The 18,473-nt window shown below is 41.6% G+C and overlaps 1 protein-coding gene across 4 annotated transcripts in view; it reads left to right on the forward strand.

Moving 5' to 3' along the window:
- The window catches only part of atp2b2 (ATPase plasma membrane Ca2+ transporting 2), a 334,512-nt gene that overhangs the window by 234,575 nt on the left and 81,464 nt on the right, over nt 1-18,473 (forward strand). For 3 of the 4 annotated variants that reach the window (XM_079510385.1, XM_079510382.1, XM_079510383.1), the window contains 5 exons: nt 412-669; nt 5,887-6,012; nt 9,782-9,907; nt 10,566-10,598; nt 13,744-13,827. In XM_079510385.1, coding sequence (XP_079366511.1) covers nt 412-669; nt 5,887-6,012; nt 9,782-9,907; nt 10,566-10,598; nt 13,744-13,827 — 627 coding nt within the window. The remainder of the gene's footprint in view (nt 1-411; nt 670-5,886; nt 6,013-9,781; nt 9,908-10,565; nt 10,599-13,743; nt 13,828-18,473) is intronic. The other variant, XM_079510384.1, reaches the window with a different exon arrangement.

The following is an 18,473-nucleotide window of genomic DNA, read 5'->3' on the forward strand; positions in this document are numbered from 1 at the left end:
GCGGGACTTGACAAAGGGTGAATTAAAATGTGGAGATAAGAGCAGCATAATAGCAGATACACAAGGTAAATATATAGCTAACGTTTACAATAACGGTTGAACTGGTTAAAAGCTACGGTGACACTAGCCTAGCTTGGCCCAGCCAGCGTGTTTTCTGGTCTAGAGGGGCGGGCGCGCATGGAGCAAGCACTGGAGAACTATTGGTTCACAGATCTTTGAATATATATTCTTTCAGAGCGTTTTTAACTAAAATCTTTGCTTCTGGGGTGTGTCCCCCTGGAACAACATATTTTCAGATGGGGGGGACTTCAGGTCTAAATGGGTTCCACATTTTGCTTTTTTCTCTTCCCCTCCCCCTCTCTCACCACCACCACAACCACCGCGTGCGGCTGCATCCACCCCTCCACCCAGGCTGCGGCACGGCTGAGGCAGGCGCGGAGGACGAGGGCGAGGCGGAGGCGGGCTGGATCGAGGGTGCGGCCATCCTGCTGTCGGTGGTGTGCGTGGTGCTGGTGACGGCCTTCAATGACTGGTCCAAGGAGAAGCAGTTCCGCGGGCTGCAGAGCCGCATCGAGCAGGAGCAGAAGTTCCAGGTGGTCCGCGGCGGCCAGGTCATCCAGCTGCCCGTTGCCGACATCGTGGTGGGGGACATCGCGCAGATCAAATACGGTGGGTGTGAGACTGAGAAGCAGTGTTGATTTCATCGACTAAAACTAAGACGAAAAATGTTCTAAATGGAAACTAAATGAAAACTAAGCTATTTTTACTAAAACTAAGCTAAATGTATTGACAATTTCGTCAACATAATGCTTAGACTACAATTTACAATTTAGGCATTTAGCAGACGCTCTTAATCCAGAGCGATTTACATTAAGCAAGAACAAAAAGCTTGGCAATATATCATATACATAAAAAGTAGTTATCATGAAACATGCGTACCGGTAAGCTAAGAACGTAACAGTGTAGTATCTACATAATGAAACTATACATATAAACTATACTACAGTATACTATAATATACATATATACTATAAAGTGCTATGACTACATAAAATGCAATTCTAGTGCAGTCTACATCACATGCTATAACTCTACAATGCTATCTAAGGTGGTCTTTACACGAGAACGGTGTTCATAGAAAACGGCAAAATAAAGTATCGTTTGCTGGGGTCCCTTTAGACAAGAACGGTGTTTTCAGGAGGTGAAAACGCAACAAAGTGAAAACACCTTCCAGAGTGGAAATCTTTGAGAACGCCGTTTTATCCCTTCTCCGTGTAAACAGGCAAAACGGTGAATCCGAAAATCTTATGACATCATGGCTCACGTTGGCCCACAGCGCATATGTTTATTACATTGATGCAGACTGCAGAGCCATATATGATATAATGGAGTTCCTGAACAAGCCTCCCTCCTCGCCTACAAAGCGCTGCTCATCAGCGATGGTGAATGTAAAACCATGATGTAAATACAATGCATTGTGATAGGCGGCAGCCGCGGCAGCAGCGTTTATGTAGCCTAATGTATTATAAAAATATATAACCATCCAGTGGCGCGCTCTGCCTGCATGCTCTGTTCTGCCTGTCAGCCTGTGTGTCACCTCGATGTGTTAGTAGAAAGCAGGCAGCGAGCGACGGCCACAACCACGTTGTGTTCTGGAAGCGTCATTCAAAACCCTGATAGTGTTGTGTGAAGGGGGAGCTACCTGGTTCTTCTTCTTATACGTGGGTGACTGGTCTATTTGGCAGCCCGTTACCGCCACCTAGCGACATTATAGCGTTTTCATAAAGTGTGTGTTCTCGTGTAAAGGGTCAATAAAAAATGAGAACGCAACGGGACTTTGCCATTTTATCTGGAGACCGTCTCCGTCTGAAAGAGGCCTAAGTCTAAAAAAGTGTTATCTAAGGGGCTAGGGCAAGTGCTATGGGCCATGATGGAGTCTGAACAGGTGGGTTTTCAGACTACGGCGGAAGATTGGGAGTGAGGCTCCCAATCTTCCGTGTTGATTTTGTCCACTAAAACTATGCCGAAAAATGTTCGTCGACTACCTTTTTTTTACTGACGAAAACTAAATTAAAAACTAAGCTATTTTCACTAAAACTAAGCTAAATGTATTGACAATTTCGTGAACAGATGCTTAGACTAAAACTAAAATGTTAGGAAGTGAAGGGACTAGTGGACAAGAGATCCAGTATAAGTCATTGTGCACTTGGTTGCATGCTGAAAATAGCCGATCTACAAGCTCACAAGTTCACAACGCGTCGCAGAGCTTGTTGATTGGCTATTTAAGTGTAACTACTTTAAGTAAAAAAAATTGCCATTAGGACGACATCAAGGCCCGCCAAAATACATTTTAGTCGACTAAATGAACTGCAGATTTAGTCGACTAAAATCTTATGACATTTAGTCGACTAAAACTAGACTAACACTAAAACATTCCAGGTGACTAAAATATGACTAAAACTAAATTAAGTTAAATTCCAAAGACTATAGGATTAAACTAAAATAGAAATTTGCTGCCAAAAACAACACTGGTGAGAAGGACTACATAATGTGGCCCTCCTTGACAAACAATAAGTCATTCTTTTTCTTCTTTTTTCCAAATGTGACCACATTTGACTGAGGGACTGCCATTGGATTTTTTTGAATTTTCGTTTTTTCATGTCATATGAAAGCAGGGAATCATAGCTTCAAATGACATATTGGTTGTTCAGTTTGACCCACGTGTTTCGGAGATATGGCTTAGGTTGACTTCTTTGGACTCTAACATTACGCCTAGCTACATGTTTAAGCATTTATTTCATATTTACATGTCTTCTGTGGACTCTAACATTACACCTAGCTACATGTTTAAGCATTTATTTCATATTTATATCAGCTCTGACACTTATTTCAGACATCTAAATAAAAACTAAGCTATGATGACTAAAACTAAGACTAAATATATTGACAATTTCGTCAACAGATAACTAGACTAAAATGTTAGGATGGGACTAGTGGACAAGAGATCCAGTATAAGTCATTTTACACTTGGTTGCATGCTGAAAATAGCCGATCTACAAGCTCACAACGCGTCTAAAACTAAATGAAAACTATTCAAGAGACTACGACTAAAACTAAAATCAAAATGTGCTGCCAAAAACAACACTCTACAGCGTATATTGTGCCCAGCGTGTATGAAAGCAGGGATAGCTTCAAATTGACTATTATTGGTTGTTCAGTTTGACCCACCGGCCAGTTGTGGAGACATGTAATGTCAGAGAAAACAGGCCTGAAAGGTTCACTTCTGTGGACTCTGACATTACACCTAGCTACATGTTTAAGCATTTATTTCATATTTACATGTTGACTTCAGCTCTGACCTTTATTTCAGACATGTTCTATGTGAACTGTCTGCCTGTGCTATTAATAACTAATTTTTGATATATAAAAAATAAATCCGTTTTCTCCTCTGGTGAAAGAGCTGGAGGCTGACGATGGCAGCCCCTGAAATCAGTGAAATGTGGTCACATTATGGTTGAGCGGAGACCCTCAGGGCCCTATGCCTATGCCATGGTCTTTTTATGTTTTCCGTTGTTGAGGGGAGTAAAGCTTTCGCAGGAAAAATAGCAGATCGACAAGCTCACAACACGTCGCAGGCAGCATGTCGTGTGAGCTTGACGATCTGCTATTTTTCCTGCGAAAGCTTTTCCCCTAAATATGGATGCTGGGATTTAAAGGACCACTTTTCAACCTATCTTCATATAAGATGTGTCTCATAGGAGGGCTGTGGGCAGTTCAGAAACCCGTCCACCAGTGACATCATCGTTAGGGTGATTAAAGACATTATAATAAAAAAATACTTTACAGGAATAGAAAGCGTGCAGTTTGGATTCCCCATCAATGATGTCGCTGGTGGACGGATGTCTGAACTGCCCACAGCCCTCCTGTGAGACACAGACCGAGTAGAAAAATATATATCAATTATTACATTTGCATGTTCGTCAATTAATTGGTACACTCTTTGGAGTTACATTAAAACACAGGGGATTTACTGTGTAAATCCCCTGTGTTTTAATAGCAGTGTGTTATAATAACACAGGGGTTCTCAACGTTTTTGGCCGGGGACCCCCGGAAATGCTTTGGCAATATCTCGGTACCCCCGCCCCGCCCCCTCCCGACCCCCAATATAAATTGACTGCTACAATAACCTTAAACCATTTTGGGCGGGAACCCCTTTTGGTGTTTTAAGCATTGTTATAATTTAGCTATTGAAAAATAGCAGATCTACAAGCTCATAGCGCGCCACCGAGTGGCGCGCTATGAACTTGTAGGTCTGCTATTTTTGAAAAATCGTGAAAATACAATTTAATTTTTTTTTGGAAAATAATTTGGGGACCCCCTAAAATAATTTGGCGACCCCCCGAGGGGTCGCGACCCACGGGTTGAGAACCCCTGCAGTAGACTGATAGATGGGATTGAGCGGGGTGTGTAGTTTAATGAAATAGTAGCTGTTGGGCTTCACTCTTGCTCTTTGATCAACAAATTGCAGAGAAATGCTCCAGGAAAGTGAATTTGCCTGCACTTTGATCACTGACGGTTCAAACAGACCACTGTTGCAGCCAGTTGATGCGTGGTGTCATCATACAATATGTAACATAACATATGTACCATATCTAACAAACATCATGGCACCCTGTCACGCTTCTACTGTGGTTTTTTGTTGCACTAAACATAGGCCAGTACTGGAGGAGAATGTTGTTAAAACTTCAATCTCCGAATGCTACAGTATATAGAGTCTGGAACTATAGCCCCCATGAGCTGAGTAAGGAAGCTGCCATTTCCGTTCACGAAATTATATTTTAAAATGTAAAACTATTCAACTATAAACTATTCAAGAGACTATGACTAAAACTAAAAACACTACTGTGAAGTCTCCGTGAAGAGGCCTTGTCCACGGTCACACTCGATAGTCATTTGGGGGTCCATAATAGAGGTCCATGGAACTGCAGTTGGGGGGTCCATAATAGAGGTCCATGGAACTGCAGTTGGGGGTCCATAATAGAGGTCCATGGAACTGCAGTTGGGGGGTCCATAATAGAGGTCCATGGAACTGCAGTTGGGGGGTCCATAATAGAGGTCCATGGAACTGCAGTTGGGGGGTCCATAATAGAGGTCCATGGAACTGCAGTTGGGGGTCCATAATAGAGGTCCATGGAACTGCAGTTGGGGGGTCCATAATAGAGGTCCATGGAACTGCAGTTGGGGGTCCATAATAGAGGTCCATGGAACTGCAGTTGGGGGTCCATAATAGAGGTCCATGGAACTGCAGTTGGGGGGGTCCATAATAGAGGTCCATGGAACTGCAGTTGGGGGTCCATAATAGAGGTCCATGGAACTGCAGTTGGGGGGTCCATAATAGAGGTCCATGGAACTGCAGTTGGGGGGTCCATAATAGAGGTCCATGGAACTGCAGTTGGGGGGTCCATATAGGTCCATGGAACTGCAGTTGGGGGTCCATAATAGAGGTCCATGGAACTGCAGTTGGGGGGTCCATAATAGAGGTCCATGGAACTGCAGAGTGGAAGACAAAAGAAAAACAAAAGCTGACCTGAAACAGGACATGTTTATGTCCCCTTTTGGGAAAGGGGGGGAACTATACTACCAGTGATGGAAAAAGTACTCAAATGCTTTACTTAAGTAAAAGTAACAATACTGCAATATAGAAATACTTGGTTACAAGTGAAAGTCCGGAATTCCAAATGTACTTGAGTAAAAAAGTATTTGCATCAAATGTACTACAGTGTAAAAGTACTTTGTTACTTTACACCACTGGGAACTACAGTTAATGCCACATAGAGCCAACATATTGAAAGCTGTGTGGGCTTGTTGCTGTGTGTGTTCCTCCAGGTGACCTGCTGCCTGCGGACGGCGTGTTGATCCAGGGCAACGACCTGAAGATCGATGAGTCCTCTCTGACCGGAGAGTCCGACCACGTCCGGAAGGCAGCTGACAAGGACCCCATGTTGTTGTCTGGTATGTGTCTGTCGCCCATTTCTCTTTCTCCGGCCTGTTCATAGGGCCGGCGGAGACCCCTCGGGGACCACTGGGAGGGTCCCCGGACCCCACTATTGCCATGTAATCTTTAACAACTAAGTAAGCAATGATCAGCTATTATTTTCCCATTTATCGAAAGTATGACAAATTGTACAGGGCTTAACACCAGCATGTCTGAGATGTCATTTTGACCATTTTTTTTTATGGTTTGAAGTTGATTATCTTTGCCCATGAAGCTTTCAGAAGGTTCCCCTTCCATGACCATCACCATCCATTCTATTCTATCATGTCAGAAATGTTTGACATATGAAACATTTTCTAAATGTGAATTTTAAGCACATGCTACTTGTGTCCCTTTTTTATTCATGCTAGTGTTAAAGGGTAAGACCACTTTCTTTTTAGGTTTGAGTTGTGTAGTTACCTTGCCATGATGTAACTCCACATGTGGACAAGAAATTAAAAAAAATGTTCCAGTGATCAGAATTGATAATTCAAAATATGCTCCTCATTGATTTACATTGTATGCTAAAACACTCTCAAAGTCACTCTTTTAGTACGTAAACAAACACAAACAAAGTTGATTCAGACAATATGGAGCTTCACCAAAATTCATGTGGTTTTATTTTTTCATAAAAATGTTAACTTCCTGTTGATTTTACTATTTGAAGATCTGGATCCCGATCCACGGATCCAGTCCGGGTTTTCTTCCCAATAAAATGGACAAATCAACAGGAAGTTAACATTTTTATGAAAAAAAAACCCCCCATGAGTTTTGGTGATGCTCTATATTGTTTGAATCAACTTTGTTTGTGTTTGTTTACGTACTAAAAGAGTGACTTTGAGAGCTGTTTTAGCGTACAATGTAAGTCAATTAGGAGCATATTTTGAATTATGAATTTCTAATCACTGGAGCAGTTATTTTGTATTTCTTGTCCACATTTGGAGTTACATCATGGCAAAGTAACTACACAACCCAAACCTCAAAAAAAGTGGTCTTACCCTTTAAGTGGTTTAAAACGAAATACTCAGTTTTAGAGGGGCAGGTGCTCTAGTGGAAAAAAGGGCACCTTGTGCAGCGCGTGGAACCGGCCGGTTGCCTTAATAGTGTGACATTTATAGATGTTGGGGCCTAAATAACATATTAGAAGCTTTTTATCAAGAATTGATCAATGTCACCATGGTCCACATACTGTACACAGTGTACACTGTACAAAAAACAAAAGGGCACATTTGTCCAGAGGGAAAAGGGCAGGGGGGTGCTCTAGCACCCTCTAGTGTCTATCGGTGCACGCCACTGGTGAGAAAGACGAGGGTTCGAGAGTTGCCTGCCTCCAGCAGAAAACAAAGTAGGGGAGTTATTTCTCACCTTGAGCTTCAGGTACTCAAATGTCAGGTTTTCCGGGACAGACAGGGGTCTGTGTGGGCAGAGATTAGTCACATCACATATTAGTCACTCAGGCTTACTTTGCTGTCTGTCGCTACAGAATCTATTATGATCGCATACAAATCTGATCTATTATTCAAGTCACGCTGTCATGACATTTCCCTCTGAGGGAAGACAACAGGCCCTTAACCCATTCAGGGCGGGAAACCCTTTTGGTGTTTTAAGCATTATGTCATACTTTATCTATTGAAAAATAGCAGATCTACAAGCTCATAGCCGGCACCGAGTGCCGCGCTACGAGATTGTAGATCTGCTATTTTTGAAAAATCGTGAAAATGTGGTGCAAATTTCGAATATATATTCTTTCAGAGTGAACATTTTTAACTCAATTTTTAACTGCTTCTGGGGGGTCCCTGGAACAACATATTTTCAGATGGGGGTCGGAGGCCAATTACATATCATTTTTTGGGGTCCTTGACATGAAAATGTTTGAGAACCACTGACATAGAAACATGGGGTTTTTCAGAAAACTGTCAGGATTTAGAAGACATTTGTAAAATCGAGCTCGGGTCTAAATAGCTTAATTATACTGAAATATCAGTGTGGATAAGGTTGGGAGGGAGGGAGGCTGCTCTCTAATACAACATGTCTGTCGGGCAGATTCTTTGTATTTCCATATTTCAACGTATTTTTTTTTTTACCCCGTACAATTAATGACCTATACACTATTGTACAATAGTCATCCATTTTTCAATTTCTTGAAAAGCAACATTTTTGCAACATACAAGGATACACATACCCGGCCGGCAGCAGTGTTGTTTTCGCCGACTAAAACTAAGACGAAAAACCCGAGCTCGACACTTGGTTGCATCTACAAGCTCACTTGGTTACATCTACAAGCTCACAACGCGTCGCGCTGTGTGTGTGTGTGTGTGTGTGTGTGTGTGTGTGTGTGTGTGTGTGTGTGTGTGTGTGTGTGTGTGTGTGTGTGTGTGTGTGTGTGTGTGTGTGTGTGTGTGTGTGTGTGTGTGTGTGTGTGTGTGTGTGTGTGTGTGTGTGTGTGTGTGTGTGTGTGTGTGTGTGTGTGTGCGTGCGTGCGTGCGTGCGTGCGTGCGTGCGTGCGTGCGTGCGTGCGTGCGTGCGTGCGTGCGTGCGTGCGTGCGTGCGTGCGTGCGTGCGTGCGTGCGTGCGTGCGTGCGTGCGTGCGTGCGTGCGTGCGTGCGTGCGTGCGTGCGTGCGTGCGTGCGTGCGTGCGTGCGTGCGTGCGTGCGTGCGTGCGTGCGTGCGTGCGTGCGTGCGTGCGTGCGTGCGTGCGTGCGTGCGTGCGTGCGTGCGTGCGTGCGTGCGTGCGTGCATGGCTAATTCAGTTTTTCCTGGCAAAGTTAATTATAGATGTTCCGTTCATTCTTTATCTAAAGCACCACCTTGCTAGCTTCCAGTCTTCTTGTCCGAAGATAATTAAATGTGAATCTGAAGACCTAACAATGACCCCAACACATTACTGCTGGTAATAGTGACGTTTCTTCACTATATAGGAACCGGTAACAATTAACTGTTATTGGAGAAATTGCGGTGCTTCCTTTTAGCTGTTAACTCTGGTCTTTTAACAATATTCTATTATGTTAGTGGCTTTCATTCATAATGGATATTTGCAGCTTTGGTTTTTTTACGTAAAATAAATCGTTGAAGAAAACGAGGATGGCACATAAATGTACCCATTTTGTGTTTTAGGGATGGTATAGGGCTGGGCACTCGGGTGGCATAGGGGTAAAGTCATAGAGTAATACAAGGATAGATCCACATTTCGCCAGTAGGAAGTGGCAGCTTCAACGTTGGATAGCCTTACTGGGGGCTTGGGTAAAGTACTGTGTGCTGTCCCCAACTAAGGATTTGTATAGTCAACTATGATTGGTCAAATGTTGTCTACAGTCGACCGACTATGATTAACCTTTTTTTTGGAGAGAGAGAGATTGGCAGTGGAATCAGTCTGATAAGTTATGCAATAGAGAATCATTCCATTTGGGCTGTGGGGGTGCTTAATGTCCGATTTAAAAGTGATAAAGTGTCATGAATGGCGTACTCATCTTCAAAGTGCTGTCCCATTCCTTCCACTACAATTTGGAGCCCTTGCACGCAGCCTCTCACCCTCAAGCACTTACCGCTAATAGTGGAAAATAGGTGATCTACGAGCTTGTAGATTGGCTATTTTCACTAAAAAAGAAAGACATTTTTGTTTTGAAAACTTTTTATGGGGAATGTTTTTTTTTTAAATGTTTTGAATTATTAATAATTAAAAACAAAATGTATAGGAAAAATAAATAAAGGGATCTTACCTTATGGTATATATCTTATATCCCCATGCAGGGACCCACGTGATGGAGGGCTCAGGGCGCATGTTGGTGACGGCTGTGGGAGTCAACTCTCAGACAGGCATCATCTTCACTCTGCTCGGGGCCGGGGTCGAGGAAGAGCAGAAGAAAGAAAAGAAAGGTATGTATATGTGCTTCATGCCATCAAACGCTTTTCATTATTTTCTATTCACATGTTACCACACACAGTGTTTTGTATAATCGCGTGTATATAATTGTCTCAGTTATAAATGTTCGGGTTCATATAAGCAGATGCTGAAACCACAAAGTTTTTCATTTCTGTTCATTGATTGTACTGCCCCCCGGGGAGCCATTCAAGCTTTTTATGTTGCAAAGTGAAGGATGATCTTAACTGATGATAACGTCTTTCAAAAATAAATGGGACGTATTTGTAATGATTCAACGGGACAGAATTACGCACATTGTGGTAGGACGCTTTTTTCCCACAATGGAGACATTGAGGATAATGTAGCGTCACTGTGTTATCCAGCAAAAAAACAAAATAATTCCTTCTTTCCTCGCTGAAAACCCCCTATGCTTAAGGATTGAACTTGTATGCACTTATAATAACGATTTTTGTAAAGTACCACCTAAAATAAACCTCAAGGGACAAGAGCATGGGCAAGAAGAATGGCTAAACATGCTAAAACAAAATCAGTTTTGGTGGTGGCTTCATCTTTTTTTTTATTTTTGACCTGGACTATTCAGGTTTTATGGATTCAGGTCATTTTTTTGGTTTTGTCCTCACTTCTCTTATCGTTTCAAAAAACGCCTCACAGACGGGGCAGTGGAAGATGGACACCAGAACACAGGTAGAGTATCGTCTTTGTCTGACCCCTCCTCGATCCAAACCCGGAAGATCCATTCCTCCTTGGTCCATTGACCGCTATAACTAACTCCTAATAGAACCACTAATACCCCACCGTGACTACCCTCCTCCCTGCCTCCCTGCACACCCATGCACCGATCCCCCTCCTCACACCCCCCTGACCCGTAACCTCAACCTATAACTCTACTCTCCAAAAGAGAAGCCTTGATCATCCACACACCTGGCATCTTTATTAACCACATGAACCCTAGCGTCCCTATTATGGGGAGGTGGGGGAGAAATTGGCCATCTGCCAGGTCACACAACGCCAGTGGTTAGTGGGGGGGACGAATAGCCAATCAACTAGCTCACACAGTGTGTCATGATGTGACACGATGTGAGTTTTAAGATCTGCTTTTTTTTCCTCAAAAATCTTTAAAAAAAAGTAAATTCTTTGAGATTTCTTTTTGAAGAAATTGTAAAACAAATTCTCAATCTGGGGGTCCTTTAATTGGCATGAAAGAGTTTGAAAACCACTGCCAACGTGACAACATTGTGAGCTATTAGCTATTTTCAGAGAAGCGATTCGATTGGTGTAAAGGGTGCAGTAATACTAGTGGACCTAGTACAGTGCCCTGGGGGACGCCGGTCAACGAAAACACACAAAGGGTTTAAGTGGTTAAATATTGAAAGATGATGAACATCTCATGGTCCATGATCCCTCCTTCCCCTTTTCCACAGGCTTTCTGATGCTTTCTCAACAATACTAACATTCAGCGCACTGTCCTGTTCTGTTCCTCCAAACTGCCGAAATCCACATCCTTAAAATAGCACTGTCGCCGAAAGAAGGTGATACAATATGTTCAGATGACTGCCTGGCTTACAGATGTAGAGCATAGTGTGAAAAGGAATAAAACGGTTTCTTTTTAGGAGGATAGCACCCCTAGAGAGATGTATGAGGGGTGTTAAAGTGTGATTATTTATTGATAATCTTTGCTACCGCTCTGTCCCAGTTTTTCTACAATTGTCGCTTTGAGCAGCTCTTTAGTTTGAATGAAGTTGGCCCCTCTCTATAGTACTCACATAATGGATATAGTGCACTCTGGAAGTCAATTATTTTAAGCATTTAGTTTAAGTTGTCTCACTTCCACGCATGAGATTATGTGGAATGCCTTGTCCCAGTCCTTACTTACAATACAATACAATATATATATATATATATGCTAGAAGAAAATACTTTTTATCGTGTATGTCACCTTTAAAATGAAAATAAATATGTTTTTGTCTAGTTGGATGGATGCTGCTATATATATTTCAATTAATTGTTTGTTGCCTAATCTAGGCGATGCAAAGACTTTTATGTCCTGACATTTTGAGATATGTTGATTCATCTGAGGGCAGCCAGTATTAAATAGTTATACTCTTACCCGTGCTGCGGTTGGTATAGCTGATTTATAATACGCTGTCGTCATACAGGGCTGTAAGGGACCGGAAATAGCAAGTAATATATAAGCCACACAATGTGTTGCATCCGCAGCTTGTTGTCAGTGGTGGAAAGTAACTAAGTACTTTTACTTAAGTACTCTACTTAAGTACAATTTTGAGGTATTTGTACTTTACTTGAGTATTTCCAACTTCCAGTACTTTTACTTCTACTCCACTACATCTCAGAGCCAAAATATGTACTTTTATTTCACTACAATTATTTGAAAACTTTAGTTACTTTGGCGATTTTGATTAGAAAACATACAATAACCACTTCAACCCTATACATTTCGGCCATTTAAAAATAGCAGATCTACAAGCTCACAATGCGGCGCATTGCGACGCATTGTGAGCTTGTAGATCTGCAATTTTCAATAGATTTTGTACACATTTTGAACTTGTGAAATTGTGACATTCTGCAATATGAGTACTTTTACTTTTAGTACATTTTGATGCCGATACTTCTGTACTTTTACTCAAGTACATTTTCAATTCAGTACTTTTACTAGTACAAAGTAGTTCTAAATTGCAGTATTGGTACTTTTAATTAAGTAAAACAATTGAGTACTTTTTCCACCACTGCTCGTTGTGACTATGAGCTCATAGATATTAGCTATTTTTGGTTTGTGGACGCCATCAAACAACGGAGCATAAATTAGGCATAACACTGCGATGCTTTCAGACGGAGTAGCAACACATTCTAAGATACGACTTAACATCCTTCAAGGCGAAGATTCCAAAATTGGAGAACTCTGAGGAAGCCTGTGAGAAAAACCTATGATCATTTTCCTCTTTTTATCTTCTAAACTTGAATGGGATGACCTAAACCATACATCCTTGGCTTGTGCAACCCACTCGTTTAGAGGTTAGCTTGAACTGGAAACCTCATGCAGTCAGTTGTGTGGTTTTCTGTTGACTGTATTGCTTTGGAGAGTCTAACTGTAACCCGGGCTGGTTGAACCCGTAAACACAGCTTTTTCCCGTTCCCGCTCTTTTGCTCTGCAAATTATGATTTCCCAATGCTAAAATGACTGACACGAATAACATGGTTGACATGAAAATTCCATACTGTACCGGCGTAGAGGACAAATTGGAGGTCCACATGATACGGTCACATATTATATTATATTATAGATAGTATGCATACAAAAACGTCACAATTTTGTTCTAGTTCTAGCTTCACTGCCCCCCCCCCCTCTTTGTCCTATGTTCTTTGTTCTATTCCCCATGTTGTGTTGTGAATGAATTGCCATAATATGTTCCTTTTGTTTTGTGTTCCATATCTGTCCAATTACAGTTTAACTTTATTTATTTATTTATTTATTTATTTATTTATTTATTTATTTATTTATTTATTTATTTATTTATTTATTTATTTATTTATTTATTTATTTATTTATTTATTTATTTATTTATTTATCATACTTCTTACAAGTAGGGTGCTAAATCACACTAGAAATCACGTGCACATGGACAAAACACAAACAGCAACACTATAGTCTTGATGTACATACTAATCCTCTTGACCATGTGCTAAATAACCATGTTATTTCTGTTCACTGTTTTGTATGTGTATGTGTGCGTGTGTGCGTGCGTGTGTGTGTTCGGGTGTGTGCATTTGTTGGTTCATTTATGTTTGGCCTTCATTGTTGTTACTTGGTTAGACTGCTCCCATCCCTCAACTCACCCCATCGCCACCATAGCTACGGATGGGGCTGCAGGCCCCGGCAATGCAGGCCTTGTCAATGGTAGGTCGACAACGCCAAACTCCGCACTGTGTATGACTCGTCATCATGGTCCCCTGTAGTGTACCCAGTGGTGGAAATAAAGAGTACTATGTTTCTTTACTTAAGTAAAAGTACAAATAGTGCAATGTAGAAATACTCGAAATGTATGTTTCGTAATGGTAATCATTAACTATCAATCAAGTAACTATAGTAACTAAAGTTTTCAAAGTGGAGTAAAAGTACAATATCTGGATTATGTAGAACATAATTGGAAATAGGAAATACTCAAGTAAAGTACAAATGCCTTAAAATTTGACTTAAGTACGGTACTTAAGTAAAAGATGTACTTAGTTACTTTCCACCACTGCTTGTACTGTACATCCTGCTGCCAACCGAACCGACGGTGCACCCATTTCCTCTCTGGCTTCACCGTGTCTTCCTTCGCCTCCTTTGTTTCATGTCTCTCTTGCTTTTCTCCTTCTTCCCTTCCACAGATTTGTTTTGATTCAATATCTTGGACCCGTGTGTGCACAGCACATGCGTTACATACTCACACACACAATGTAGTTACTCGCGTTACGCACTGAAAACCGGAACGGTACATTTTCGGTGTGAGAACGCCAGTGTAAATCTGGCGTAAGTGTGAAAGGCTATAGTTCATACATGGGCAACCCCGGGGGCCACTTGCGGCCCCCACCTTTACTTAATGTGGCCCGCAGTTAGAATACTGATTATTATTGATTTGCAAACATGACCCCACTTAACTTACTTCTGTCTAAATTAGGAGCTTAATGAGTAGTATTTGTATTTTGTATTTAGTTCATGAAGTTAACATAACTATACAATTAAAGGCACTTGAAAGGCATTTGGGAAAAAAAAAACTTTTCAGGATTCCAATTAAAAAATAGCAAAAAAACAATTCAGGATTTCAATTCAAATAATAGCAAAAAATTGCTGATCTACAAGCTCAAAACGCGTCACAGTGTGACATGTTTTGAGCTTGTAGATCGGCTATTTTTGCTACGACAGTAATATGCAATGTGGCCCATCTGGAGTGAGTGTGGAAATATAGTGGCCCTCTCCATCGTCAAAGTTGCCCACCCCTGGGCTACTTTGTCCTTTGTTGAATGGCCACGTGCGTCACTCGTTTACAAGTCAAGCGAACAACATAACACACACTGCGTGAAAAGAGGAGTTATATACAGTATTATACGGTAATATACAGGTGTGATGGTACAATTCGGGAGTCTACGGGAGTTTGTTGGAAAGTTTAACGGGAGTTTCCTGTAATATCCACATCCGTGTTCCAAGCTTTTTGCGCAGTGACATCGTGCAAGTTATTTCCCTTGAGTGTTACAGTATGTGGCGGACAGTAACAATTAATGCATTTACTTGAATACTGTACTTAAGTATTCAAATATAGTGGAAATTGTAGATCAAATAGTACAAGCTCACAATGTGAACAGATTTGATTTTTTGTTTTGGGGGGGGGTGTCAAACTTTTCATAAAGCTATGCATTGATATTAAAAAAAAATCACACCCGTGTGAACTGAGTGGTGTAAGGTTTTATATAGCATGATCAGCTGTGGTCTGACGTAATGTCTGACGTAATGAAATCACACCCGGATGTGATTTCACAACTGGCTTTTTTTGTGCAGAAAAAATTAGCATGGTTGCTACAGTCATCCAGTTCACCCGGGTGTGATTTAATTACGTCAGAAATTATTTTGAACATAGCAACCATGCTCATTTTTTTCTGCACACAAAAGCCAGTTGTAGGAGTGGTTTACACCACTCAATAAGATGCCTTTTGTAATTTTGTATCCTACTTTGAGTACTGAAGTGTTTTTAAAATAATTTAACTCACGTCATTATGATAGCCAAGTCTATGGGATTTTTAATGTTAGTTTGGAGCACTTTTATGATGTCATTCGTTTGACATCGTTTGCCACTCCCGTTAAACTTTCAACTGTTGTTACTGTGTTCAATTATTATTCATGTCATGTGTGAGTGGATGGGACCCGAATGGAAACAAGGCCGCAAGGTCTTTCTTCGGTGTAATCCTTTTTCGGACAAAAAAAATGCCTGACTTTACATTGTGCTGTTTGCATTTATATGTTGCCTAATAAAATATTTAAAAAAAAAGAAAAAAAAAAGCCATGTCTATGGACTTTTGCTAATGTGGGCAGTGCACTACATGTGTCCAGATTTGACTGAGAGCCTGCCATCACGCAACCTCCAGCTTTTCACCATAGGAGGAAAAACATTTTTCCAAAATGAGTTAATAGCACAGGCAGACTCTTCACATACTAAGCATGTCTGAAATAAGTGTCAGAGCTGAAATCGATATGTAAATATTAAATAAATGCTTAAACATGTAGCTAGGTGTAGTGTTAGAGACCACAGAAGTGAACCTTTCAAGCCTGTTTTCTCCAAGACATTACTCTATAAGCCATATCTCCAAAACTGGTGGGTCAAACTTAACAACCAATATGTCAATTTGAAGCTATGATTCCCTGCTTTCATATGACATGAAAAAACTAAAATCCAAGAAAATCCAATGGCAGTCCCTCAGTCAAATTTGGACACAAATGACGACGTGCGACCTCATGTGGCCGATATATAAATACAGTGGGCGCACCCTCATTTCACGGGTGGGTGATTTCTTTAAAAGCATGAAGTAGCCTACCGCGGTGGTGTTGAGTACTTTGCCCACCACTGCTGACGCGTGTTGTGTTTGACAGTCAGAGTGTAAATGAGGCTTAACTCTCCCACTCAACGCGTGTCCTCTGAGGTTGCATTCTGTAAATAGCTGTCCCCGTCCTCTATCTGGTCTCCTCACGTTGCTCTTGGTGAATACCAAATGAACTTCGTTTGGGACATTTCTCTAAATGAGGGAGGCACTTTTTTTTTTGTTCCTAATCCGAAATGAAAAGTAGCATATAACCTAATTAACAGATCCCTCATTAGCTCTCTCTGAAGACGCTCAAAGATTATGAAAGATACTTTGATGAATCGCATATTTCATTTCTAATGGCGAAGGCTAACTTAAACCTTTGAGCATTTGAAGCGAGGCTGCATTTGCGTTACCTCGGGGACGTGGTCTTGTTTTCCCTCTGTTTGCACGGTGAAAAGACGTCGGTATGTTATTAACAGTGATTGGGGTTGCATCGGGGTGTGTGTGTGTGTGTGTGTGTGTGTGTGTGTGTGTGTGTGTGTGTGTGTGTGTGTGTGTGTAAATTCTGACTGGCCTGATCTGAACGATCTGTGTAACTGGACTGGTGTCTCTTTGGAGTGGAAAGGAGCGGACAACGAGACGGTGCACGTCTCTGAATCCGTGATCACTGACCTGTCAATCAACGCTCGCGCAACAGTAAACCGCGACGACGGAACAGCAAGCGCGCTCCCTAACAACGGCGCGCGTGCGCATCTTCTTGCGCTCAGAGAGCAGCATAGAAAACGGCGCTGGACAGGACTACGGCTGCAAGGGAAGCTTGCGTGCCTCCAATCAGCTGATCACTCTGTGTCCCACTCAATTCTAAAAAACGCAGCGATTGATGAGGACATTCTCATCTTCACAGTAAAGGCACGCCTCCAAGTGCTGCCAACCAAACTGAATCTATCCATCTGGTATCCCAATAATCATGACCCCCACTGTCTACACCATGGACAGCATCAGACCATAGAGTCTATGTCTCACATATTAAACGGCTGTAATATTTACAAAGGACTGTATATAGCCAGGCATGACAGAATTGTGAACATTATTGCCAAAGATGTGTCACCTATGTTTAATTCCTCTGTTGTGTTTCACAAAAATTCCTGTGTGAAACCAGAAATGTTTCAATGCAATGACCCAACCGTATTTGCAAATATAACTGCAAATACACCAGATGTCATTATAATTGACGAGAACAGAAGAGAGGCTTTTCTATTGGAAGTTGGCTGTGCTTTTGATTCGAGTTTGGAGGAAGCTTTCCTTACTAAACAAGTAAAATATCAACCATTAGTACAGGCCATTATACAACTGGGATATACGTGTCAGCTCATTGTTTTTATATTTGGCAGCCTGGGCCATGTCCACAGGCTAGTGGTCAGAGGCTTGAGGATTATAGGGCTGTCCAAGTGTAAGGCAAAGCAGCTTGCAACATACTGTTCAATCTCCTCCATTATAGGCAGTCGGTCTATTTGGAGGAGAAGGTGCTTTTTGTACCCATGATTCACTTTCGGTGTCGGTAATATGACAGACTGAAGTGACCAATGTTGGCTGTGATTAAGTTCATGTGTTGTATATTCTGTACATTTAGGGCTTGTTTGGACTAAAGCACATGATGTTTTAAGTGCGTGGGATATCAGAAGCAACTGAAAATATTTGTGCCCTTGATAATGTATTTTATAAATGTGGACTCAAATAAAGAAATTGAAATGTGTGTGTGTGTGTGTGTGTGTGTGTGTGTGTGTGTGTGTGTGTGTGTGTGTGTGTGTGTGTGTAAAACAACACATTAGTTCAGTATTGTACAAGGACTACAAAGGGGAACTGGCTAGACTTGTTGCTGCCCCGGGGGAACTGGCTAGACTTTGCGGTTAAGGTGAAATGAACACTGTTCTGTCCGAGACAGACAACTATAGCATGCTACAACTTGAATAGTTTTCTTTGTTGGAATTT

This window comes from Electrona antarctica, assembly GCF_951216825.1.
Source record: "Electrona antarctica genome assembly, chromosome: 9".
NCBI classification, from domain to species: domain Eukaryota; kingdom Metazoa; phylum Chordata; class Actinopteri; order Myctophiformes; family Myctophidae; genus Electrona; species Electrona antarctica.